We start from the raw sequence: 27,212 nt of genomic DNA on the forward strand, positions 1-27,212 counted from the left end.
CCCTTGCAGCCCCCTTTTTGCACCCTTACAACCTCCTTTTTGCACCCTTGCGACCCCCTTTCTCCCTTGCAACCCCTTTCCCAGCACTCCTGCAAGCCTCCCCTTGCAACCCCCTGTCCCTCGCACCCCTGCGGCCTTATCCCCCCCCCCACTTTGCAAGCTTGCAGCCTCCTTCACAACCAGGCAACCTTTCCCCTTGCAAACCTTCCTCCGCTCGCTTGCAAACCCGCTTTCCCCCTTACGACCTTCCAGGCGCCGCCTTCCCGCTCCCCCCCTTGCTTAAAAAAAAAAAACAACCCAAACCAACCCCAAAACCCCAAACCACCCTTTTTCTCCACCGCAAACCTTTCCCTCAGCCCGGCGGCACCGCTCTCCCGCCCCATCCCCGTCCCTATCCGGGCTCCCGGCAGCGCTGTCCCCGCCCCGCAGCGCCTGCGCCCAGCGACGCTTCCTGGTGGCGGCGGGGCCGGGGCCGGGGCCGGTACCGGGGCGATGGCGGGGCCGGGGCTGGCGGCGGTGGCGGCGGCGGTGGGGCTGTGGGCGCGGGGGGCGGCGGGCGGGGAGGTGCTGGCGGCTCGTCCCGGGGCTCTGGAGGAGGAGATCGTGTCGGAGAAGGCGGCGGAGGAGAGCCACCGGCAGGACAGCGCCAACCTGCTCGTCTTCATCCTGCTGCTCACCCTCACCATCCTCACCATCTGGCTCTTCAAGCACCGCCGCGCCCGCTTCCTCCATGAGACCGGCCTGGCCATGATCTACGGTGAGGGGCGCCGGCACCCCCCCCCCCCCTCCCTCCCACCCCCCTCCGTGGGAGACCCGTGCGGCGAGTGCCCCCCGCCCTGCCCTCAGCACCGGCAGCCCCATCCGAACCGGTCCCGGCTCTGCGCTGGGCCAACTGGAGCGCCTGGGTGGGCACCTGCCCGCCCGCTGTCGCGGCACCACCGGCGGGGACCGGCAGCCCACCCTTCCCTTCTTCTTCGGTGCCTGGTGGGGCTACGACAGGGCTCGTTGCGTGGACATCCGCGTGGGCGAAGGGGTGCGGGGATGTTGGGGGGCACGCCGCATCCCCTCCCAGCTGCAGCCAGATGCTCCCGTCGTGCTGGGGCGGCTGGGCTGGGCGCCCCGTCCTGGCTCGCCCCGTGCTGAGTGTTACTGGGTGTTGCTGGAGGGAGGGTTGGTTGGTTTCCAAACCCTGGATATTGAGGGCTTTCGAGGGCAGCATGACTCCAAAATCGCAGGCAGTGAGCAACTAGTTGGGTTTTCCCAGGTGGCTTCGCAGCGCGGCTGCAGCACGGGTGAAGCTGGCGGGGTCAGGGGCTACGACGTGCCAAGTGGCCTCGAAACCCATGTCACCGAGCACCGGCAGGTCCCGCTTACCTGCTCCAGGGCTGACTTGGGGCCAGGCTTTGCACTGGTCAGGAGCCTTGCATCCCACGCGCTGGGGCCAGAGGTTGTGTTTCCACCCTCTGTTTAGAGGACCGGAATTTCCAGAAGCTGTACAAGAGGAGCGGAGGGGCCATTTGGGGAGATGCTCCCCCCCTTTGCCGTGCTCAGGGACCCGCAGGGCCAGCAGCCTTACGTCCTGCTGCTCAGGGACCTGTGCGCACGAGCCCCTACTTTTGGGGTTCGTCCCCCTGCCGTGACAGGACCTCTTGGTGGGATGCCCCACGTGTGTTCCCACAAGAAGTGGAGCGAGGCCGTGGGTCGGGGGAGCGGGTCCGTGGCTGGTTGGATTTTAACGGTGGCCTGTGATTTACTGAGGTGACATGGCCTCATGAAGTGGCCTGAACCACTGGATGGAGATGCCGTATGTGGCTCTACCCAGGTTATCTAGCATGACTTGGAGTTCAACCAAAGTAGGACTGGGAGTTGTGCTGGGGGAGTGATTAACACGGCCATGGATCCTTATCTAGACAAGACTCGCAGAGTTTGGGATTGAGAAGGTGTCTTCTGCTGAGTGCTGTGGTTAGTGTCTCTTCTCTGTGCTGTCCTTGCCCTTGCTGGTTGTGGGCGATGTGCGGCCAAGCTTGGTCAGAGCAGCAGCGTGGCCGAGTCCCCCGCTCGGCAGAGAGCTTTGCTCTGAAGCCTGTGACTTGACCCGTTTGGGCCGTTGGCTTTTGTGATCCTAAGTTTCATTTAATTGGAAGTGTCCTTCCAAACGAAGGGGCGGAGACACTTGCGTCAGCCCAGAGGCACAAAATACTGGTCTGCCTTTTAGATTCCTGCAAGCCACCGCTGAGGTGGGTGCAGGCATTGCTGGCCTCCTGCCTGGGGCAGGGGTGGTCACCTCTCCGGGATGGGAGATCTGCTGTGGGAGCACGTGCTTCCAGCACAGAAGGTCTTCCTTCTCCTGCTACCCTGGAGCTCGCCGACACATGGCCTTTCTGTTCCTTTCTCTCTTTCAAACTTGCCCTTAACCTTGTTCTTCTTCTCCTGGAGTTTTCTTCCTCTTGGTCCTCCATTCTCCCTGACCCACCTGAGTGCTCCCCTTGTTCTCAGAGGATGACCTGGGTCATTTTGGTTTCCTGCTGATCCCTAAACCGCATATTTTCTGTCTGCTCTTTTGCAGACTGTGCTTAGAAAATTGCTGGTGAAATCCGTAATGTCACCTGTCTGGTCATGCAGAAAATCCCGAGTTTTTCCCTGCTATCAAGGCTTTTGGCATTTGCTTCTCAGGTTGTGACAGCTACCATAGGAAAAGGGACATGTAATTTACCAAGGAGTGGTGAGATGCTGTTGTTTTACAGCAGCAACTTAAAAGCTGCAGGGAGCAAAGCAGGTACCGCTTCTGCTTTGCTGTTCCCAGTCCCCTGCGATATTTTCAGCCCCTGCGATGCTTTGCATCCTGGGGAAGTCCGCTGAAAATGTGGAAGTGCTGCAGCAGGCAGGCTGCAAAACAGACCCTGAAATCTAGGCAAGAGAAGCAATTTGTAAAAGCTTGTCTTTTTCTAATTAAAAAAAGCCCCAACAACTAAGTCAAATAAAACTTTTGTATACGTCTCTTCTTGCTGAAATACGTAAGAGTTTCCTTGGTGTCTGTGTTTTTACTGTAAGTTAAAAGCTCTTGCTCCAGGTGGATTTATATGTTACAAATTACACCATCAGCTGAGATTTGATGTTCAAGAGCTGGATGCAGGCTGGAATCATTGCACGGTGATAGACAATAGGTGTTTAGTAGCCCTAGGCTTCATTTCGGTGTTTAAAATAAGGTTCCCACATCCGAAGTACTCAACATTTAGGATGATTAATTGAACAGTCTTGTTTCAGTTCTTCTCAGGGTCTGATGGTGGATGTGGCAGGAGCTTCTCTAGTTTCATTGTATGTGTTCCCACTTGGCCCCTGGATTGTGTACGTCTAAATTGCTTGGTTTTGGGATGTCTTTAGTTGCTTGCTACATTTTTTTTTCCTTTTGGTGTCCAGATTAATGCTCGCCTGGGGATCCTGTGTGCTTCCATTGTTGTTAAGTGCCTGGATGGTAATATATTAGTCTTCATTTAAAACCCTACCTCGGAAATGTTCAACAGCACCTAAAAAAAAAGCCCATGGGCTTTTGTTCTTTTTAATGAAGTTGGGAGAAATGCAATGAAAGTAATCTCTTGCACTTTGCATAAAAGAAGTCAATTAATTTACCAGCTTTGCCTTTAGCTTCTCTACTCCTTGCAGCTTTCGGCTGGCAGCTTCCTCGGTGTCAGGTTCCCTCCGCTCAGCTCCCTCCCAGGGCTCAGTTTTGTAAAACTTTTGGCTGCAAAAGCATGTCGATACTGGTGGAGCGGCTCACGGGTTGCTGCTAGGATGGCCCTTTGAGCACCAAGAGAGTTTGAACCATTTCCTAAGAGACTGTCAGAACCAGGAGGACGTACACGGTCCCTTGGGCTTGGTCCGGATAGCCTGAGCCCAGGACTGGGTTTGGTGTCTGAAAAAACTTGGCATCTGAGTTGGGTTTGTCCCAAGTGCCTCCAGCGAGCGTCGTTAGGTGGGGAGGGTTGATCAGTGATCCACTGTTGGGCAGGAGGGGCCAGTGGTGGGGTCATCTTAACATTGGCAGAATAATTGGCTTTCAGCAGAGCAGCAGCGTGCTTTCCGTGTAAGTAACTCTGATGGTATCTCTGTGTCAGGAGCCGCTGGCACGATGCTGGCTGGATGTGTATTTGCACGTGGGCGTCTTTTCCCACCCCGGTCCGGAGAGCTCTGGGAGCTTCCCAGGCAACATGTTACAGGGCGAGATAAAATGCCTGATTTTGGGAGCCCCAAGCACAGTGTTCTTGGCAGGTATTGTAGGTTTATCTGTCCCTTTTCCCTTATCCCATTCCTGGCCAGAGCGGGATTTTGGCTGTGGCTGGAGCATTGCCGGCATGCAGGGCCGGGAGCAGCTGCCTGGGTAAGCGAGACGGCGAGGACGAGCAGGGGTGCTATCAGATGTAGTGCTGCTTTGGGATGGGGATTAAGAGCGGAGAGGCGGGTGAGTCAGGATCCCTTCTGAATTCCGTCCCTCCTTCCTCCTGCAGGGCCTCTCATCTCCAAGAGCTGAGCCTGGGCATTGAGGGGGTCGCTGGATGGGTTGCCATCTGAGAAAAGGCAGGCAGCTGCTGCTGCTGGAGGTTTCTGACTCTTGTGTGAAGCTCTAAAATCAACTTCTTTTTTTAAAAAAAAAGACTTTTTAAAGGCCACCCCAGGTAGCTCTGGAGAGCTGCAGAGCGCGGTGTATGTGGTGCTGCCTGCTCCGTAGGAGTGCAGGAGCAGTGGCAAGGGTGGAGGGTAAATGAGCTCCCCAGTCTGGCTTTCCTCCCTTGCATTTAAATTCTCACTGTAACTGTTTAAAGCTGCTTAATAGTTGTAAGCAGATGTAAATAACCCTCTGAAGCTTGCTTTATTTCAGTGAAGAGTTTCTGTTGTCTCCCATGGTACCTCAGGGGTCATCATCTTCTGGGTGAAAGGAGACCTGGGTGTTTTGTCCTGATGCTGCGGTGCCACGTGCCCCCCCCACCCGCCACATCCTCATGTAAATACATGCTGTGGCATCTCAGTGTTCTTGACATCCTTGCCTTCATTTCCATACCTTTATTTCTGGAGCACTGGAAGATCACAGGAACAAAGAGGCTAGCAGAAAATTAAGCAAAAATATTCCTCTTTGGTGTCCCCTGTTAGCGATGCTGGTGTAAAAGCAGCTCTCAGATGCTCTGCACAGTGTGATATTCCCTGAAGCAGCTCTCCTTGCTGGAGCTGACCGTGCCTGGTTCTTCCAAGAAGGACCTTTTCTGCTGCTGTTGGGGCAATTTAGTGCCAACAGTGCAATGCAGGATAGAGCCCAGAGCATGTGGTGAGCACATGGTCGGCTGTGCATGGCTTAAAAGCATCGGTAGGTTTGCGAGAGCAGCTCAGCTGTGCTGCAGAAGTGCCGTATTAGACCAGGGACTGGGTTTCGGGTGCAGCTCCCGGGTCTGTCAGCCCTGGGATGAGCCATCTGTGTCACCGGTGTGATGGGTTAGCAGCGGTGAGTCTGTTTGCAGCCGATTCTTCAGCCTCTGCTGATGGCCTGGATGTGTGCTTGGGTGGCCCTGCTGTGCACGACATCCCCTGGGACGGGGATGGGAGGCAGGGGCTTTCCTTCTGGCCGTCGGCAAAATGAGCAAAAGTCATTTGGAAGACTGCTGTCAAGGGAAGAGAAGGCAAAAACTGGGCAGCAGATCGGGACCTGGCTGCAGGAGGTGCGGAATGCGTTGGGGTCCCACAATCTCCTGCCCAGGCTCTGCTCCCGTGACATGGTGGCGAAGGAAGAGTTTGGTGTTCCCTTCGGTCAGGGTTGTGCCCTGTCTGTAGGAAAGCACAGAGCAAGATCTTAATTAAGGCAACAGTAAAGAAGCGGGAGCATCCTGGGAGGCAAATGGAGAAGCCTTCCGAGTGTTGCGGTCTCTGTTGAGTTCCCACGTGTCTGAAAGCTTTTCATAAATGTGTGGTTCAGAGATGGGGTTAAGATCCAGGATTTCTGTGGTGGCTCAGCGCTGCCTTGATCAAGGAGTTTCCAAACCCTTTGTGCTGAAGGCTACGTGGAAAGGTGTCTTGTGGGACATCCCTCCTCCCCAGCCTGCAGATGTCAAAAAGCTTTGCCAGGAGAGCACTCGGCACGCCGTGCGGGTGAGAAGGAGCCAGAGGAGCCTGTGCTGTGTGAACGCCGTTAATCTGGATGCAAGGCCTCAGAGCACAGCTCATCAGCTGTGCTGCAAAAGAAAAGTGCCGTATAAATTGCTGACTCTCAAATTAACCCTGCGATACTCCTGTGCAGCAGCTGAGCCGGAGGCAGCGTTGGCTTGCGGGGCTGCCCTGGGGCTGCTGCTCGTGGTGCAGAGCTGAAGCTTGCAGAGGGCGAGGAGCAGACCCGGGCGGTTGGCCTGGAAGGCAAAACTTCCACATTTTTTATAAAATGGGGATCGCTGCTGTGCGCTGCGAAAGCTCCCCGTTGCAGGAGGAGGCTTTATGGTGCTGCAGCGTTTTATGAAGGATGCTCACTGTCCTCAAAGCGTTCGTGATGGTTGCTTGGTACCTTTTTTAATTCCCTACAAAAAGGAAAGGTTTAATGTATTTCTGTGGTGGCAAAACATGATGCCGTCAGGTTTCCAGGTGCAACGTGCATAATTTGGGCACACGTGAGCAGCACCTTGCTCAGGTCCCCAGCCGTGTGCCAGCAATGCTAGGGTGCTCACCCTAAGAAAACAGCGTGCCCTCTGTGTCAGCAGTTTGCTGCACTAGAGCGAGGGTCTGACTGATTGCTGGGTAATTAAAAGCCTTCAGGACCAGCTGTGGCTGGTGTTAGAAAGTCCGCACGAGCATGGGGCGTTTGCATGGCTCGTGGGAGGATGCACATGGTTTAATATTGCACAGGCAATTATTTGGATGGTGGCTGTGCTCAGCAGCTGAGCAGGGGGTCAGGATCCTGGTGTGCCTGGTGCTGCATCCGTGCTCAAAGAGATTGTCCCAGGCGTTTGCTGTGGCTCATCCCACCGATGCGTGTCCCTCCTCAGGTGTCCTGGTCGGCGTGGTCCTGCGCTACGGCATCCACGTCCCCAGCGACGTCAACAACGTGACGCTGAGCTGCCAAGTGCAGACCAGTCCCGCCACGCTGCTGGTGAATGTCAGCGGAAAGTACTACGAGTACACCCTGAAGGGGGAAATCAGTGCCCAGGAACTCAATAATGTCCAGGATAATGAGATGCTGAGAAAGGTAAGGGAGTCGGCGATTGGAGAGGTGAGCGATGCTCCCCACTCCCTCCATGGGGACCCGTATCTGCTGGATTAAGTGATTTTTTTTTTTTTTTTAACTTTGGTCAGATTGTGATCAGATATAAATTATAATTTGAACACAATGTAATGAAACTCTAGTTTCAGCTGATCTTAATTTAAGCTGTTTAGACTAAGCTATGTCTCCCAAAGATCCTGGACATGTCCTCAGTGTTCACCTGACAGCATTTCATTTGGCGGGGGTACAGGGTTTCCTGCATATATTTTGTATGACATTCTTATTTGTGTTTTGTCTTGCACTCTTAACAAACCATTTTACTGTTGGTTTTTTTTTTTTTTCTTAACAGGTGACTTTTGATCCTGAAGTATTTTTCAACATTTTGCTTCCTCCAATTATATTTTATGCAGGCTACAGCTTGAAAAGGGTACGTGCCTTTACAGCGCCTACGTTTTTAGTTCCTCTGCCTCCAGAGCATTTTTAATACTTGAGAGTGCTTTAATGCTTGCTCAGCAGGCTGAGGCTGCGGAGCTGGGTACGGTTTTCCCCAGTACATGCGGGATTGTAGGAAGCAGGCTGAGAGTGCTCCAGTCGGTCTCATCCGTCCCTCTGCCCTGGGAAGGGTCAATGACTTCAACCATTTCCAGCACGGGTTTGCGCAGGGGTTTTTCACGTCAGCTGGGCCATTTCAGCCATCCTTGCTTTCAAAACACACAGGAGGGTAGGAGGGTTGTAGAAAGCAGCAGCTCTCTGAAGTGCTGATTTGGAAGGACAGGAAAATGATCCTGTTTAGCTTGCGGTAGAAGGAAGGAGGAACGCTGCTGGGTTAGGAAATCAGTGCCCAGGACTTGGAACAGCACCTTATTAAATACATGGGTACAAGAAAATGATATGTTCATGTTTATTAATGCTGCATTAATATCTGCTGGCCTGGCAGTGTACACCATTGTGCTGGGCACTGTTCAGCTGTGCTTGTCCAGCTCGTGGTGTCTGAGCTAGGTCCAAGTTGCTACAGACACTGTGTGGGTGCCTGTGCAGGCTTGAAATAAATTGTTAGCAAAATATAATTCAAGTTTTTTTTTCTCCTCCTTCTAGAGGCACTTCTTCAGAAACTTGGGATCCATCCTAGCATACGCTTTTCTCGGCACTGCAATTTCCTGCCTGGTGATCGGGTGAGTAGTTGGAGCTGGTCTGGTTCTTCCACGGCAGTTTGAGCCATGCTCGGAGGCAGTGCTCTGAGCCCGGAGCTGTGGCCGCTAATTCCAGCCCTGAAAGATCACACAGGCTCTCTACTACCGCTGCTCGGCAGTGGCAAATAATGCTATTTACTGTCCAAGCTTTTGCTGTGTGGATAGGGTGATTGCTGTCTAATTGCGTAGTGCTTTCTCAGCATTCCATACGGAATAGTTACATACATGGCAAGGACAGTTTCACACTTCTCTGAAGATTGTCCCGAAAAAACAGTCAGTAACTTCAAATTATTGAAAGCACAGCCCTAACAAGCACGAGACACAAGAGTAGAGGGCAGGATCGTAAACACGCGTCCTGTCCTTACTTGCTGGAAGCGGGTGCCTAGCAAGCACAGATTGTGTTTCAAATTATTTATCTCTGTGCGCAGAGGGAGCTAGATGATTCCCACTCTGAATAGTAGCAGGCAGGCTGGCGTAGGGTGTTTTCCCCTGGAAAGTCCAGTGGATTCAAGCAAACTCAGCATCCACATTATCTGTTCCTCGCTGAAAGTTTTGGCCATTCCAAAGTCAGGCCAAGGTGATCCCACTGAAATGTGTTAATGTGAAACACTGCAAAGTGATCATGAGACCCCACGAGCCTGGCTGTTGCTTTTCTTTAGCCGTGTTATGCTCACGAAGGAGTTTCGGTCCCTGTTCCTCACTGGCACTGTGTTTGTGGTCTGGTGCGATGGGTACTTTGGTGTGTGTGGTCCTGGGCTTTCACCAGTCTCAGTTCTTTGGTGTTCCTGCGTTAGGATAACTTTAGGGGTTAATCTGGCAAATTCAGGGGAATCGAGCCCATTTGAATGTCATTTTAATGCACTGCAGAGATGAGTAATTGCTTCTTCTGATCACCAGCTCTGTCGTGTATGGCTGCGTGGCGCTGATGAAAGTCACTGGGCAGCTCGGGGGAGACTTCTACTTCACTGACTGCCTCCTATTCGGTGCCATCGTGTCGGCTACTGACCCAGGTATGTTAGACAGTTATTTTTTCCATCATTTTACCTACATTTTGATCTGTTTTGAGTTGTGGGGAAGAAGGGAAGAAAGTCTGAAACCCCTGCAAGTTCCCTCCTTCTGAGTTTTGGAGTTTAATTTATTTGTGACATTCTTAGAAGTCAAATTTGTCTCCATGCCTTTTTATTTCCTTCCAGTTATGTGTAGTAAACCTTCCAAACCTCTGCTTCCCTGAATCTTTGTTTGCAGTGAAGTCCTAGGCAGTCTCTCTCTTGACTTCGCTGGGTTTTGGGACAGGTCCACTGTGTCTCTGCCATCCTGTGCCAACCGCTGATGCAGAACAAGATGTGTAATGTGGGGAGGGTTCAGTTGATTTAGTTTAGTTTTGTTAGTTAGACCTTCCGCTTCCGTTTGGGTGGGATTTTGGAAGGTGCTAATCTAATTGAAGATTGATCTTAATGAGCAGTACTGAGGACAGTAGTGACATCTTGGTCTACTGATGCACTTTATAAATCAAAATTATGAAAAACATGCCTTGTCCAACTGAATTTTACTCAGTTCACGACTGCCATTACATGGTAGCTGTTTATTTGCATGTTCCAGCTTCACCTAAAACCACAGAACTACAGAAAGGCCTCTCTTTCCTCCTGCCCTTTGCTGAACAGGGCTTGAATTTCTTCCTTTGCAGCCTGGCTGCTAAGTTTGAGATCGGTGTGGTGGGGCTGGGGGGTGGCAGCATTGCCCCCCTCCCGATGTTACAGTAGCTTTGGCGGATCTTTTTAAATGCAGATATTGGTCAGTTTTGCTTGGAAGGGAGAGATTGCACGCCTGGATAAGCCAAGTCTTGTGTCCTTTTGAAACAAGTGCTAGCGGCTGTCGTTTCCGGACGAATTGGGACTTTTACCTGCTCATCTTAACAAAGAGTCATTTCTGTTTTCAAAGGCAAAATGAGGAGCATTTTATGCATATGCGTATAGGCAAGAATAACGCTGCAGAACATAACCTGCAGCATAACGTGGCAGTAGCCACATCTGTCTGCCAGGTGGAGATGCGAGACGTGCATTCCCCATGAGTTTTTAAAAATTTGTTTTTCATGTTTCCCTAAGATTTGCCAGGTATTGGTATGGCTATTACTGCTGATATTTTTATTTAAAAAAACCCAACAAACAAATAACTTAAAAAATAAAGTAAAATGATTTCCCAGCTTCTCCGAACGTGTCTTGGGTGGGCATGCATTCAGGCCACTGGTTCTTGTAGCGGGGAGCTGGTCCCGTGGGGCTGCGAGGTCGAGCATTCTCCCCGTAACTTAGCGGGGGTGTCGACATCGAGAGGGGGGCACGTTTGCAAAGCAGGGAGCACCTCACAGACGTGACGGCAGTGTGGTAAATCTGATGGCAGATGGGCAGAGGCCAGGCAAGTACCGTAGGTAGAAGTAACGCTTAGAAATGCTGCAGACGAGCTGTCAGCATCGCATCCCTTCTTCAGGCTTCAAAACAGGACCAAGAAGATTTCACAGGTAAAAATGGTGCGTTTCCCTGTGCGTAAGTGGGTTAAACCCCCTTCAGTTTGCACAGATGAGTCCCTGAATGCTGTTTTAAAGGACTTTCACAGAAGTTCACTGGAATTAGCTCAGCCCTCTGCAGCAGCCTGAGCTGTGCACGATGCACCATGTGTTACATCTTGCTTGCTTTAGATGTTGTGATGTTTTTGCAAGGCGGATAGGCAAAACCTGCTGTGTTTTCATTATCTTCTTGGAGCTGCTGGATTACAGAAGGGCTTGAGCATACTCCGATCTCTGCCATGTGGCCATAAATCACAAGAAACCCCCACACAGGGTTTGAGCTGATGCCTGGCTTTTTCCAGTCAGGTCTGAAATGTTAACCCATCAGTGCTGGCATTTCCAGTGTGTCAACCTGTGTTGAATCAGAGGATTTCTCTCGGACTGTCAGGGCTGGAAGGAAAAGACAGCCATCATCCTGGACAAGCCTGCATCCTCCTGGCCTTCTGCAGGTGGAGGAAGGCTCTCCCTGATGCTCCGAGCTAACAGCATCCCAAAAACTGGGTGGCTTGTGTCAGTGTGATACCATGGTCTAGCCTGTGAGCTCAGACCCTCAGGAAGCTCAGAGCAGAGTTTGTGCACGTCTGCCCGCTAAAGACTCAATAGACCTAGTGCCCAGGATGTGTTTTAGTAAAAGGAGGAGGGAAATGATGAAGCAAATCCAGATCTTAAAGTGCAGAAGGAAGACTCTCAAAGGGAGCATGGGGGGTGGCTGGCACCATTGTAGCAGAGTGGCACAGATGTGCAGGAAGGCAGCTTTCTAAAAAGGGGTGTTTTGTCTTTGATTACACCAAAATAACGGCACCTTTTTGAATGTCTCTCTATTTTTCTATTTGTCAGTGACTGTTCTTGCCATATTCCATGAACTCCAGGTTGATGTTGAGCTGTATGCCCTTCTCTTTGGCGAAAGCGTCCTCAATGATGCCGTTGCCATAGTGCTGTCTTCGTAAGTGTGTTCTGTTTTTATTTTTAATTGTTATGTATGTTACATGTCAGGTGTTGGGGGGAGCCACTCGGCCTTGCTCCTGTAAAATAGCAGCATTGGTGTTTGCAAGAGCAGATTTCCGTATTAAGTGTCCTGAAAAGCTCTAGTGACCTTCTGATGCATCTCCTCATTGCAGACGGCAGCTTGGGATTGTGGGCTGTCCTTACAACTTTTCCCCTGCATGACGAATAGTTTTGTTTTCCTTTTATGGCCGGTTGACCCAGCCAGAAGGAAGTTTTTATGTCCTCTGAAATGGGAAAAGCACCATGTCTGCTTTTCAGCCACAGGATCCCACTGCAACCCCTTGCTGGTGGCTTTGCCTTCCTTCCCATCCACAAATACCTGCTTTTGTTTAGGTGGAAATAGTTGGTAAAGCAGCTGTTTCCTTTCTCTCCCCACTTTCTGTGCATCAAGAAGATGGTATTTCTTACAGCCGGAGTTAATGCCCTGGACTGAATGCATGGGAAACTTGCTGGCTTTCTGAAGAATGCTTTATAGTCTTTAATATTTTATGTCCTCTGCATGGAGGACGTATTTTATCTGCGTTTTCACTGTGCTGTCATCACGGGAATTTGTTTGGAAATATATAATATCTGCAATGGTGACAGGTTAACATATAGCTGAGACTAATGCAGAAAATATTTCTGGAATACTTGTCACTCCAGCGTGCTGGTTGTGTGGGTTTTACTGAGACGGAGGCAGCAAGTAACATATTGTGAGCTGCGTATCGCCACCCGCCTGAGTTGTATTTACTGAATTGAATGTTTCTGTTGAGGTTTCTGGAACCATTTGTATTGCTTGCTCTGGCTTTTATGCTGGATGTGTCACCGTTAGTGCAAGAGTAAATGCTGCACAGCCAGGTCGTGTTTAAGAGGTGATCCTGAGTGAGGAAGGGACAGGGTCTTCCAGCCTGTGCCGGGAGGTTTTGGGTGGGAGTGGGTGTGTTCAGCATCAGAGTAATGAAATTTGTGGTGGATCTCCACACACGTAGGTGACTGCGCTGTGCGCGGCGATTTGCCTCTTCCACTGTTTCACTATCAGCTTTGTAGCTGTTGCTCTGATTTCCTGCCTTCCTCTTCCCACAAGCTGAGTTCAGTCCACCCCCTCCCTGAAATAAGATAATTTGCACCAAAACAGCAGCTCCAAGCTGCAGTCAGCAGCTATTTTGCCGCAAAGCTTTTGTGCAGACCGGCCCAGCGGCACTCTGACTTCTCAAGGGCTTTTCAGCCATTAAGCCATACCTGTTTTAAAGCTTGCCACGGTCTTTGTCTTTGCGGTCGCCATAAGCAGCGTAAGGCAGCCCCGGTCAGCACGGCGGGTATCGGTCGGTGCAGGTATCTCAAGGACAGCCTCAAATCACCTGGACACAACCACATCTTGAGTGCAAGGAAGAGGCGAAGGCCTCTTGCTCCAGGGAGGAGAGCACCTCCAAGAGCAGTCCAGAACTCCTATTTATGGTTCCCCTTTTCTAAATTCAGTTTGGCATTTGCCTGTTTCACAGCAGAGGTGTAAGTGGGGGAACTGTCTGGGGATGGTTCTGCCCCCACAGGCAGAAGACCTGCTGCCCGGTTAGGGAGATGCAAGGGTGAGTTGGGAAGATGGGGAATCGGGGGGTTTCTGGACGGGCGGGTGGGCTGCGCTGACGGAGGAGCTGCCGCCTGGGTGACGGCTGGTGGTGGGTGCTGCCTCGTCCCGGGGTGAAGAGGGGCTCCGGGCACAGCTGGCCGGGTGCGTGGGTTCGGTGGTGGCCCCGAGAAGCACCGTCGTCTCCTTGCACGTGGTGAAAGCGAGCGCTGCGGGCATCGTCCCCGTGCCGGGGAGGACGAGGAGCTGGGACTCCTCCGGGGTTTGTGCCGGGAGCTGGGTGCCCTCGAGGCTCCTCTTCTCCCCGCTTTCCGTCCCAGACAAGTGTCCGTTCCCATGCTTGGGGAGCAGGATCCATGCCTTTCTGTTCCTGCCTTGTGCTGTGTTCGTCTTGCCTGGCTTGGCAGCGGGGAACCGGTTGCAGGATGAAAAGAAATTGAACCCAGAACCGAAAGCCGGTGGGCAGCGAGATGCCGGGGCTGCGGTCTGGGAGCAGGGGGGTAAATGCAGCCGCAGGGTCTCTGCCTGCTTCTTCCGAAGGGAGGTTTCACGGGGGCTAAATGCCATGGGGAGCCCTGTGGGCAGGGACAGGGGAAATAAAGTGCATGAAGGGCAGCTGGAAATAATGTCTTATTAGTGATGCAAAAAGCAAAACCAGAAGGAAAACTGTAAGAGGTTAAAACGCAAAACCAACATCCAAACAGTTGGTTATGGAGGGGAAATGAAACCAGTCTGGATTTAAAAAAAACAAACCCAAACCCCAAGCCTCAGAATAAGAGTACGTTGGTGAGTGGGAAGTATAAGATGGGATTGATGAAAGAAATTAAATCACAGGGAGAAATCTGTGGCTTGCAGTGTAAAAGACAATGCAGAAAAATGAATTGTATTGAAAGCAGGGAAGTTTAGCACGGGAAGTGACCCGTGACACGTTGGGAAGGGGAGGATTGTCATTTGTGTTGCAGAAAAATGTTGGTGTGTAGTTAGGGGAGAAGGCTGCAGGATGTGTGCGTGAGGCAGTAACTTTCCACTCCAGCATAACTCGGGAGGTTAAACAGCAAGTGTTTAAAGTTCACATCCAAGAGTTTTAACAGAGCCAGCCGAGGGATGGCTAACTAGGAAGTTAATGTTTTCAGTAAGTTTACATCAAAAAAAGTGATGTAAGGAGTTGTTAAATAGGATTTAGGAGATGAATAAGGGCCCCCCTGTATCTCAGCCTTTCCAAGTAAAACAGTGGAATGGCTGATGCAAGGCTCGCCTCATCAGGAGTTAGGAGGGAGCAGATTCAGAGATGGAATCAGCGCGGCAGACCTATTTGCCATCTCATCACAAAGGTCTGTTGAAGTTTGGTGGATGAAGGTGATAGCGTTGCTGTTGTGAACCGGCGCTCTGCCATTTGCCTTGCTACCCTGTATTTCACTTCAGAACTCGGAGCAGTACAAAATAAATGTAGTGCATGTTAAATGCAGTAAACCGGCATATCTTACAGTTCTCCAGGGGATGTTCACATTAGCTGCCTCTGTGGAGTTGATGGAGAAATGTAGGCTTCCCGCTTGAACGCTTTGTGGTCCCAGAGTGCCCGACTTTATAGAAAACTGATGCCAAACCCCCCAAATACCATCATAAATGACGGACTGTCACCTAGCAAATGTATTTGCAGGAGATCATGCAAGAGACAGGCTTTGGTCCAATCCTTTAAATTCTAGAAGGAGCAAATGCAGAGCCGTGCCTAGGAGGGGTGACTGAACTGTAGAAAGCTGTCCAGGGGCGGAGGGGATCCCAAACTCCCCGGGACAGGGTAGGCATGCTGTGGCTGCATGCTGTGAGCATGGAAGGATTGCAGCGTGGGACTCAGGTTTTGTATCCCTGATTTCTCAGGCTCGGTGTTTGCAGCGGTCGTAGCGCGTTGCAAAGCTCCTGTAGCACCGTGGAGGTGCCTCTCCCTCTAGACTAAGCAATGTTTTGTTCTTGTGTGTGCTTTTCCTCCCTCTTTCAGTTCAATTGTTGCGTACCAGCCAGCGGGCGACAACAGCCACACATTTGATGTCACAGCGATGTTCAAGTCCATCGGGATCTTCCTGGGGATATTCAGTGGATCTTTTGCAATGGGAGCAGCTACTGGAGTTGTGACAGCTTTAATATCCTTTTTGTTGTTTTTTTCCAAGTGTTTGCTTAACAGCTCCTTTTTTTGCTGCGCTGCATCTTACCCAGACACAGTGTTTCATGATTTGTTGCCTAAGTGAATGAAAGGCAGTGCCATAGACTTTTTAGGGGCAGGCTGTATAGTGTTGCTGTGATACACAACTGAATTTTACATGGTCTTAGCCTACAGTTCCTCTCCAAATTGTCCTTAACCGTCTGCAACGTCACCAAGTTCACCAAACTTCGGGAGTTCCCGTTGCTGGAGACCGGCTTGTTCTTCTTGATGTCCTGGAGCACATTCCTGCTGGCCGAAGCGTGTGGCTTTACAGGCAAGCTGCAGCACAGCCCTGCGTCTGGAACGGAGATCTGCGGGGATGATGGGGCTGTTGCGTTTTGCTCCTCCCAGTGTTGGTTGCAGCCAGGGCTCTCCCTCTGCTTTCAGAAGTTTAATTACTCTGGGTTCTGGGGTTATTGCATTAAGTCCCCTACACTACTGGGGTGCAGCTCAGCTCCCTTTTCATGACCAGGAGTCTAACGTGATGCTCTGCTCCCCAGGTGTGGTGGCCGTACTCTTCTGTGGGATCACGCAGGCCCATTATACCTATAACAACTTATCTACAGAGTCTCAACACAGAACTAAGCAGGTGAGAGCTCCTCAGCCCCCTTCAGCCTCTCTGAATTTCAAGTTCAATATTTTTCCCTTCCCTCTAGCCAGAATTAGGTGCATCTGTCTTTCCACAGACGGATTTTACTAGGGTTGCTTCTGCAGAAGTATTTATTGCGTGATGGATGGGCTAACGTATTTTTCCTGTTAAATCTATGTTACCTCTAACTCGCTTTTAATTTGTTTTTCTCTTTCAGTTGTTTGAGCTTCTGAATTTCTTGGCAGAAAACTTCATCTTCTCATACATGGGACTTGCACTGTTCACCTTCCAGAACCATGTCTTTAACCCTACCTTTGTGGTGGGGGCTTTTGTATCCTTTGGAGCCCATTTTATAAGACAAAAAAAGAAAGGGAGAGGTGCCTCATTCCCAGTCTGTGTTTTTCATTCAGATGTGTGGGTTTTTTTTTCAGTCAGTCTAGCTTTATTTTTAAAAGGAGATTTCTCCCCTGTAGTGGTGCCTTTGCTGGTTATTTTAAGAAGATGGAGATTCTTTTCCCAGCTTTTCTGGTTTTATTCTTCTCCCTGTCTTGTCTCCTTTTGTGGGCATTCGAATCAGCTGCTGCAAGGACTCGGCATTTGATGTGAATGTGGTGCTGAAGCACCAGGCTTCGTCACGTGGTGACATGGCACCAGGAGTGGCTTTGCCAATGGGGACCGCCTGGTATAGCCATTTATTTCCTCTTTTCTCTGCCATTCCATTTGGTTGACCCTGAAAAAAGTTGTTGGTTTTTTTTTTTTTTGTCAAATAGCACAGTTAAAGCTACAGTAGATGCCTTTGAATGATGTAATGAGAAAGGATTTCCCCTTCTGCAGGCTGATACTAATGGAAACAGGCTATTGGCCCTGGTATGTCTCAGAAAAACAAGGATTTTGAAGGAATTTTTTTCATATCACAGGGAAGCCAGTTCAGATGTGCAGAATTACTTTCACCCTTTGCCTCCACTGAAGCAGGTTTATACTGATAAATAAAATGTTGTTCTCTTTGCCAGTGCTGGCGCGTGGGTTTGCAGCGGGGTCTACTGGATTTCCCCGATGAGCTTTTGCAGGGTTGCAGTGGGGTAAAGGGAGTAAAGAGCAGGGAAATGCCGTTTGGGTGGTTAGACTGAAATTTTGTGCTGTGCCTCTTCAGCAGTAACTGGCTAACTCACTGATGAAACAGCTCATTCATGAGAGATACCATGAAATACGTCTCTTATGCAAATTCATGATGTTCAGGAAAGGGCATAAAAGCTGGAAGCATTTTCCATATTATTCAAGGCTGCACTGAATACTGGCTCCAGGATTATTTTTGCCATCTGGGTGCTGGTATTAAAAGACACAGCTTCAAAGAAAAAAAGCAATATGAAGGGGCTGGTGATTCTCGTATCTCCCAGACTATGAAAACAGAAAGAGCATTAGGTTTTGTTTTTTCCTTCTCAACTGCTGCTGCTTTCATTTTGCTGAATAATCTTTGGGAACGGGACTTGGCTTAAAGCTTCAAACCCAGCTGTGAAGTGTGGCATGCAGGGGAATGTCGGAGGGTTTGTGGTAGCTGTGATAACTTGAGCTTCACAGAGGACAAATAATTCTTGGGGTGGAAAATGGACCCAGCAGGGGAGAGCATACAGTGGGAAATGGTGGTTTTTCTGTCCTCTCACTCATCTAGCCTGCCCTCTCATCATTTCCCTTGTTTATTTGTGCTTGCCTCTGTATGATATTCCTGAATTGCAATGTGTACTTTGCTTCGATGAGGCAGTAGCATGCTCTTCCCACACTGCTGTAGCACTCAGAACTGGGTTATTACCTTTGCATCCAGAGGACCGGTATTTCTGAGGCTCCCCAGCGTTTCTGTCAGGCAGTAGAAATCGGCATTGCGTGCAGAGGTGGGATGCGATGGGAGACAGAGGAAGAGCAATTTCCTTAACGTGTGCAAATACAGCTTGCTATCTTCCTAGGAAGAGCTGCCAATATTTACCCACTGTCATTTTTACTGAATTTGGGGAGAAGAAATAAGATCGGAACAAATTTACAGCATATGATGATGTTTGCTGGTATGTTATTGCATCTTTGCCTCCAGCCACGGGGCCCATCTGCACTTGCTTGCCCCTGAGCACTGGAAATACTGCTTATTCAACTCTAAACCTCTTACGGACAATGTCTGGAGAAGAGGCTGGGCAGGGAAGGGCTCCCTTAGGCTCAGTGGTGTGCCTTGGTTTTGAGGTGTAGGGATGAGCTCCTCCTGCCCTGCGCTTGAGTGCACTGCGTGGGGCAGGAGGAGGGTTTGCCTTTCCAGGCCGGGAAAGAGGGGCGATAACCCAGGCTTTCACAGCGTATGCTGTGAAATCATCACCGTTAAAGCACTGTGGTCTCCTCCGGCGGTGGATGTCCTGTCAGAGGGACAGGACCGCACGTGGGGCAGCGTGATGTAAACCCCGGGGTGGGGAAGCCTGCGGTGGGGGCAGCCGCCTGTGCCGTGGGCTAACACCTCCCCTCCGCCGTCCCTTCCCCGGCAGGGCTGCGAGGAGCCATGGCGTTCGCCTTGGCCATCCGCGACACGGCCACCTACGCCCGGCAGATGATGTTCAGCACGACGCTCCTCATCGTCTTCTTTACGGTGTGGGTTTTCGGCGGGGGCACCACGGCCATGCTGTCCTGCCTGAATATCCGGTGAGCGTGGCATGCCTGGGGCTCTCCTGGCGCAGCACGTCCTCTCCCTCATCCCGCTTTTACGTGAAGGTGCTCGGTTTTAAGGGACAAGAGGAAGATCGCGTCCTTCTCCCCCCCGCCCCGGACCACGGCGTGTTCCCACCTGGCATTGCTTGTGCTAACCCTGTGCTTGTTTTCTGCTCCACAGAGTCGGTGTGGATGCGGATCAGGAGAACGTGGTGAGTGCGGTGCGGCTGGGCAGCCTCTGTAGAGGAATTTGCACTGTGCTCATCGGTGCAGGCGTTACATGGAGACCCTGTGAATGCTTGTGTGTGCTTCGCTCCCTTCCAGCTGTAGGAGAGTTTTTAGCTCCCCTGGTGAAAGAGTTTGCAATGAGTGGGAGTCATGGCTTTTCTGGGCTCTCTGTGGTTATAATGAGGCCTGTTTTTATTCAGTTGGAGAGAAGGGCATGGAAGTAACGCTGGACTGTTCAGTCAGTCCACATTTCTGCTGCAATAGATTCGGTCTCTCCCTCGCTGCGTTTGAAGTAAATACCAAAATGTGCATGACATGGAGGCTCTCTGCCTCATCCCAGCATCCAGGGCAGTACAGAAATGCCATTTACTGACTCATTTTATGTAGCATATTCTGTCCCACTTTTACCCACGGGTACCCTCAACCTTTCTTTTGCCCCCACGTTTCCTGTGGGTAGTTATGTGGCAGCCCAGGAACCACTGACCGCACTGAGATAAATGCTGGAGCCCTGCGGCGTTGGGATTTTTCCTGCCTGGTAGCCCCGAGCTGTCTCGCTTGTGCATCTGCAGCCCGGTTGTGCTGTGGCTGCGGCTCTAATTGATTTCAGTGTGGGTTCTGCACCTTGGAGGTTCATTTTATTCAGAGCCATTTATTGGGCTGTTCACCTCCTGGAGAGAAAGCGTCAAATGCTGAAGGCAGCTCAGAGCCATAAATCTGAAAGCCAAATTTCTGTGAAATATGTAATTGTATTCATAGTCCCCTCCAAACAGTTTAATATTTTTTTTCTCCAACTAAAAGGAAGCCAGGAGTCCCCTAACACATGATTATTTGCATACAAAAATCTCAGGCGAGATTTGATGGAGGTTGGACCTGCCAGTTACTATTAAATGTGATGTCTGGATGCAGCCGCTGGCTCCAAGGCACTTAAAACCTTGCAGCCAGAAACTGGAAGGCTCTAGCAGAAAAATGGTCACTCTGTGCTTTGATACCACCTCCCTAAGGCTGTTGTACGCTGCTCAATGCAGAGTGCGGTGCTGGAAGCACCTTCAGCCTGTCGTGGTGTGAACGCTTTTATGCTCGCTGCAACCCAAAGGTTTCTTCTGAAGAGGCAGTGGGAAGGTGTGTGTTTTCTTATGTCCCCAGGGGGGCTCCTGGCCCTGATCCAGGTCGTGGCACGTTGCCCTGCCGCTGTTTAATGTTTTGCTCTCCCACAGGGCGTCCCGGAGAGCGAGAGGAGGAGTACGAAGGCAGAAAGCGCCTGGCTCTTCCGCATGTGGTACAACTTCGATCACAAGTATCCTTGAATGGCAGTCGGTGCGCGCCGTGCCAAATCCCATCTGCCGGAGCAACTCTGTTGACTTGGAGCGTGACTCGCTCCCCGCTCAGCAGAGGAGCCAGTGTTTGCTTTCCCGTCACACTGCTGGTTTTTGATTTGCACCTCCTTGTGTCTGTGGCTGCAAGAAATGACCAGTTCCACCCCCTGTCAGTGGGAACACAGTGGTAGCTCAGTTCCAAGCTGGGCTCTCCAAGCCTGGAAGCCCAGGGGGTCCTCAATCCCAGTGGCAGGCGGGCAGGAATGGCACGGGGTCTTCTCATTTGTAGCCCTCTTGCTAGATCTGTGCCCCTCCTCCCTTTCAAATGCTTTGCCATGAATTAGTGGAGGAGCGGTTTGCCAGGCTGAGGTGAGGCACAGGATGATGGGACAAGTGATGCTGCTAAGCCTTTTCTTACTGGGACCGTGTCCTGGCCCACTCGTGTCCCACTGTGTGGTTGCATTCACGTTGCTCATCCCTATAATTTTTATGCTTCCAGGGACTTGTGTTTCTTTCCTTCCTGTGATTTCCTCGAGACACCGAGTCCTTCACTGCTGCCTCTGCGTCCCACCCCTCGACTTACCGACATCGCCCTATTCCTCTTTCTTCCTTAACCCTCTCTGCAGCTATCTAAAGCCTCTGCTGACACACAGCGGTCCTCCTCTGACGACCACGCTCCCGGGGTGCTGTGGGCCTATTGCCCGGTGCCTGACGAGTCCACAGGCGTACGAAGTGAGTCCATTGGCGTCCTTTCTGTCACGGTGTTCCTGGAGTCTGACTCATTTACGTTTCTGCATAGCTTTTGGATGCTGCTCTGCAGCCTTGAGCTGGGAGCCTGGGGGGAGATCAGATACTGGGGCTGATGGATGAGGTAATTCTCATGAGCATTTTCTTTTCCAGCTGACTGTTTGGTCGTGAAGGGATTTGTGGTGTATTCACGGTGGTTCCTCAGTGACTGGCTCGATGAAGCTGTCACGGCTGTCCTTCCCCAGGCCCAGCTGGGAGGACACACAATTTCCCTATCCCCTGCTTTCTTCCAACCTTGCAGCTGAGCTGTTCCTGCAGGCCCTTCAGCTGCATCACTCGCAACCAAAAAGGTTGCCAGCATCTGAACTGGGGCTGATTTTCTCCCGAAAGAGTAACGAGCCCTTGTCTGAGCAGCCCAGAGGGGCAGGGAGATGACAAGCAGCTTTGGAGAGCCTGTAGGCAGCGACCTTTTCCACCGTCGCTGCAGAGCCTGTGTGCACCCGCACTCTGCGAGGAGCTGGGTTTGCTGGTCAGGTTTGGCCTCTCGTGGCTCTGTGGGTGGCTGGTACCCGGCACGGCTCTCCGGCAGGGCCGCAGCACTCGGGGTATTGCTCTGCCAGGAGCCCCTTGCAGCGGCACCTCTCCCTGGCAGGAGTTTTCTTGCCCTGCCAGCAAAGTGTCAGCATCAAGTTCCCTGCACAAAACAGAGATGGCTGTGATGGGTCGGCAGTGCGATTCCTGTGGCCATGGGTATTTTAGTTCTGTCAAAGCCACTCAAAACTGCATTCCCCGTGTATCTGGCTACGGCATCAGAAAGAAGAGCTGAGCACACCCTTTCAGGCAGTCTGCAGAGAAGTTAGTGCGTTGTGCGAGTCTCCTGGGCTCAGAGGGGGGGGTGTGTGGCACATCTGGTTATGGTCGTGGTGCGGGAGAGCCTGTGATTTGGTGCCTTTATCTGCTTGTTCACCACCACCATGCAATTGCAAACATAGCTCTTCAGGAAGAGTTAAACAGCACTTTCCTCCTGTTTGTTGCCCAGAATCAAGAGCAGCTAAAGGATGATGACTCCGACCTCATTTTGAACGACGGGGACATCAGTCTGACCTACGGAGATTCCACCGTCAACACCGACTCTGTCGCATCCAGCGGCACGTCACGGCGGTTCGTGGGAAACAACTCTGAAGACGCGCTCGATCGGGAGCTTGCTTTTGGGGACCATGAACTCGTAATCCGGGGAACACGCCTGGTCCTTCCCATGGACGATTCGGAGCCACCGTCAAACATCCTGGATAACGCAAGACATGGTCCAGCATAAGGTTGCTCGGTTTAATTGACAGTAATATTTGCATATATGATCAAGAAATATGTACTACCTAAAGTCTAATGCATGTCTCAAAATGTCTAAGCTGTATAAATATTATTTATATGGTGTCAGAAGAATATAAATATTCTCTGCCAAGCACTTGTAAAGAACAAGCTGCAAGTTTAAGTTAAAAACTGTGTTGACTGCACTGTGTAGGGTGGAACTGTTTTAGCGTAAGAGTCTTTTGCACACAGTGAGCTTCTTTAATGTGTGATTTGACGAAGGATTTAGTTCCCAGCGGGGTAAGTAGAGGAGCTGACTCCCTGTTCATCATTTGATCCTGGGAGAGGAGGGTAGGGAGGTGCTGACGAGCAGTGGAAATCGCTTTCTATTCAGATGAGGATTGGTTTGTTTTTTTTTTTTAGTCACTGATCTTTGGATAGTCACGTTTGAAATATCAGCGAAAAATCTGCCCACAGACCCTCTTGCCAGACAGTGGCCGGTGATAAACTTGTTGGCTTTGTGGGAACCTGAGCTGGGACCTGGAGACTTTCTGCTTTTTAGTGACCCTCTGCCCAAGCCCTGCTTTAGCGGGCTAACGGCAGGCACCGGCCAAAGCTGATAGCAAGGACTGCGGGTGTCTGGCTGCTCGGATGGGAGCAGGAGGGAGGGATGGTTTGTGTCTGTAGTCATGTTTAGGAGAAGGAGCTGATCCCACAGAAGCCACTACCAGGCGTGCACAGATTTTAGGGCTGAGTCCCTCTTTCAGTTGTGGCTCAAGCAGCTTTCTAGAACCAGCCGTCAAATCCTCAATTGGCAACTAGATTTCACGTTTGGGAAGCGACCGTGTCTTGGTGCGAGCGAATCCCTTCTCCCGCAGTCACAGACGTAGCTAAGATGTGCAGAGCTACCGCAGTTGCACACGGGGCCGTGGAGCCCAGCCAACCTCGAACACAAGCTTTACGGCTACAGATTGACACGGTACCTCCGGACCTCTCCAGAGGTATTGAGCATCTAGGTGGTACTGAAGGGGAGTTGTCCGTCCGTCCTCCTGTATAGTCAAAAATCATTGCACTTTTTGTTTAATAACTCCTTAGCATGCTGTGTGTCTGTAATCCCCACCCCATCTCTCCCATGTCTTTTACCATTTAACGAGAAATGTTTGCGAGTTGATTTTTTTAAAATTTTTTTTCTTTTTAATTTTCCAAGGAAGAGCACAGAACAATTTGCGATTTCGCACTAGTGTTAAAGGATTTACTCTGTAGTTATGGGAATGGCTAAAGGTGCAGTGAAATTGTTAACCCTGACATCCTTCTTTTTCTCCTGAAGAGGGGAAATCACAGAAATTTACTGTATGTAATTTTATTGTCTATTTTAGCTGCAGTTTCGCTATACAAACCTTTCAGGGTTACCGGTGCACTACAGGCCTGTTCTGGAGTTAACCCTCTCCAGAGGGCTTAAACAGAGGTGTTTAAAAAGAGAATATATGAAAAAGAGCTGGGTGAGTCTGAGCACTCACAGGTCCTGTTAGCTTTCCTTGGAACGAACTCTGCATCTCTCAGGATCCGACCCTGAGAGCTCAGAGCAGTTTCCCCATGGCTGTTTTCCCCAGCACCACCTGAGAGTTGGAGGAGACAGGAAATACTGAAATTTTGAGTGTATATGTATAGTTGAGAAAATAAATTTAAACCTTTTTCTTTTTTTTTCCATTTTCTCAGGTCTAAGTAACATTGCCTTAAATTTATGGATGTGAAACTAATTATTTTGGCAGTTTATCCCCGAGAAAATGCTTTCTTTTTCCTTCTGAACAAAATGTGTAAGTGTTGCCATAGGACTCCTCTAGAAGGGGGGGTAACGGTCTGTTTGTATTTAGATAGGGCATCTTCCTTGCACCGGTAAATGGCAGTCTCGCTGTTAACATAGCTGTTGGATTAGCGCTAGCCTCTTTGTTTCCTGCTATGCAGGAATTCCATAAAGTGTGCATTTTATATGATGTCTAACTTAACTTCATGTGTTTAAAAAAACAAAAAAGGAAAAAAAAATAGGTACCTGTTGACTTTAGGTTACTGCATCACTTCTACATCCTGTTTTTTGTTTGTTTTGCCTTTTTGAAGAGGTATGATAAATAACTACCTCTTGTTTTTTCCTGTATAATCTGACTATGAATTCAATTTACAAAGCTGGCGTCGGTGCAACCAGAGGTGCAGAACAGTTCTGCTCCCCCTGAAAGCCCGTGGTCCCATCGGCAGGCCCTGTGCAGCACAGTGTAAGGGCAGCGCAGGGCTCCCTCCCAGGCAATCCTCAGCTGAGGTGCAAATTTGCAGCCGAGTGCTGCGAGATGGCCACAGCGTAACATTTTAGCATAGCCTTGGTAGCATTTCTCTCTTTCTCTGACCCTTCGATTTCAATAATTTATCCACTGTCTTTAAGCTTGCCAACACATTACCATAAGCCTCAGCTTTTGACGCCAGTGACAGTTCGGTTAGTACACTAAAGAAAAAAGAAAGAGTTAACAAATTATGATTTTGTGGGTTACCTGTGAACTCTTATGATCCATACATAATATATCCAGGATTGTGTTGAATAGTCTTGGTGAATGAATGAATCTAAGCTGAAATTCAGGAGTGATTTAATAAATGACTCAGATTCATCCTCAGCTGATTATTTTTTTTGTCCTGCTGCAGCAGAGAATACACAAGTGCCTGGTTTTCAGATGCAGAGCCTTGATGGTTTGCATGCTGCAGATGAAGTTAAGGGTACCTTGGAGAATCAGGCCCCAACACCTTTCGCCCAATAGATAAGACAGCCCCAAGGAGGCAGTTTACAGCTCCCATGAAGATTTAGAGAAGGTGCCCTTCTTCTGTAAATTGAATTTTCATGGTTTTTGCACATGAAAAAGCACTGTAGGTAAAGTTATGATTTGTACTGGTACTGTCGATTTGTGTGGTAATGGCATTAACTCCGTAGTTGTGGTGTTTGTGCAGCTGATCTGTGATAGCTGATGATCACTATTGGACCTTCTGTTTACACTGACTAAATCCTTTAGTGTTGCGTTGTACTGTGAAAGAAGGATTATGGGCCTATAAAAGTTTTTTTTTTTTTTTCCTGGAATTGTGTGTACCGTTTCATTAATTCACACGGAAATAAATCTGTAGCAAAGTGACGACGTGCCGCTTGACCTTCTCAGACCAGTTTGTTCATGGCCTTTGGCCAACGGGTAAGGCAGCAGCCAATGATGCAGATGCTGAACCCCGTGGGCTGGAGGGCAGCTGGGCTGGGGTGCACGCTCCTGCCTTCACCCCTGCTCCTGAGACACAGCCTCGGGGCCGTCCTCCCTCGCAGGAACCGGTGCTGGGGAGCGGAGAGACGCTGCTGTCCGGCTCCCCGGCTCCTCCAGGAGCAGCAAAACCCAGCTGCTGCTCCCTCGAACATGTCCTGGGGTGGTGGGTGGACCTGCTGTCGTGGTTCAACCCCAGCCGGCAACTAAGCCCCCCACAGCCGCTTGCTTACTTCTTCCCCACTGTGGGATGGGGGAGAGAATCGGGAAAGTGAGAAAACTCCTGGGTTGAGATAAAGACGGTTTAATAGGGAAAGCAAAAGCCGTGCACACAAGCAAATCAAAGCAAGGAATTCGTTCACTGCTTCCCATGGGCAGGCAGGTGTTCAGCCATCTCCAGGAAAGCAGGGCTCCATCGCACATAAGGGTGACTTGGTGTCGTGGTTTCAGCCCAGCCGGTAACAAAGGACCACGCAGCCGCTCGCGAGACGGAGGAGAGAAAAGAAAAAAAACTGGAACCTCGAGGGTTGAGATAAGGGCAGTTTACTGGGACAACACAAAAAAAAGGTTACAACAACAACAACGGTACTAATGAAAGAATATACAAAACGAGTGATGCCCAGTGCAACTGCTCACCACCGGGAACCTGACGCTCCGCCACTTCCCCCACCGAAAAGTCAAGAGAGCTCCCCCCGGCCCGCTCCCCATTTATATACTGAGCATGATGTCACATGGTATGGAATAGCTCCTTGGCTAGTTCAGGTCGGCTGCCCCAGCTATGCCCCCCCACCTCCCAGGTTCCTGTAAAAATTACTCTATCCCAGCTGAACCCAGGACATTATCCACCCCTTATTCTATACCATCTACATCATGCCCAGATCTTACATTTTCCAATCAACCACTACCACTTTCCTTGTCTTATATATATATATATATATATATATGTATATGGACACCCCCCCCCCCCCAATAGTATTCAATTAGTCGATGGGCTATCCCTCCGATGTGTCCATCAATTTTATTTAGTCCGTGACTTTGGGGCTCCATCTGGTGTAACAGTTCTTCAGGATAAGAGAGATGGTGTGAGGTGTTAGGTTGTTGTATGCTGCCTCTGGAACTTGCGGCCAGTACATTTGGTGCAACCCACACCCTTGGCCTGCAGGTCGAAGAGGCTGATCTTGAGGAAATTGCTGGGCACCAGTTCAAGTTCTATCACTGTTGTACTTGGCTCAGTTTCAAAGTCCATCCTTCAGTCATTTGGGTAATTCTTACAGTAATACCCTTGATATGGCATATAGACACTATAGATACAATGACATACATTGGCAGGTTACTTAGCAGTTAAAT

At 50.3% G+C, this 27,212-nt stretch overlaps 1 protein-coding gene across 1 annotated transcript; it reads left to right on the forward strand.

Annotated features, from left to right (window-relative positions):
• Positions 1–477: 477 nt before the first annotated feature.
• On the forward strand, positions 478–25,751 carry SLC9A6 (solute carrier family 9 member A6). The gene is made up of 16 exons (XM_052813658.1): positions 478–757; positions 7,014–7,213; positions 7,578–7,655; positions 8,324–8,400; positions 9,316–9,428; positions 11,813–11,918; positions 15,535–15,681; positions 15,909–16,009; positions 16,236–16,324; positions 16,542–16,655; positions 18,264–18,375; positions 18,838–18,991; positions 19,179–19,209; positions 20,440–20,519; positions 21,165–21,270; positions 22,325–25,751. Exons 1-16 carry the CDS (start codon positions 493–495, stop codon positions 22,598–22,600), a joined length of 2,049 nt encoding a protein of 682 aa, XP_052669618.1. The 5' UTR covers positions 478–492; the 3' UTR covers positions 22,601–25,751.
• The last annotated feature ends 1,461 nt before the right edge of the window (positions 25,752–27,212 follow it).

The sequence above is a fragment of the Harpia harpyja genome, chromosome 18 (genome assembly GCF_026419915.1).
Source record: "Harpia harpyja isolate bHarHar1 chromosome 18, bHarHar1 primary haplotype, whole genome shotgun sequence".
Classification (NCBI taxonomy): Eukaryota; Metazoa; Chordata; class Aves; order Accipitriformes; family Accipitridae; genus Harpia; species Harpia harpyja.

What these genes read in the sequence shown, in the direction of transcription:
- SLC9A6 (XM_052813658.1), top strand. Translation starts at nt 493, where the DNA reads ATGGCGGGGCCGGGGCTGGCGGCGGTGGCGGCGGCGGTGGGGCTGTGG. An exon ending in CGGCCTGGCCATGATCTACG is followed by an intron (nt 758 to 7,013) that starts GTGAGGGGCGCC and finishes GTCCCTCCTCAG; the next exon opens with GTGTCCTGGTCGGCGTGGTC. An exon ending in CGAAGCGTGTGGCTTTACAG is followed by an intron (nt 16,010 to 16,235) that starts GCAAGCTGCAGC and finishes TCTGCTCCCCAG; the next exon opens with GTGTGGTGGCCGTACTCTTC.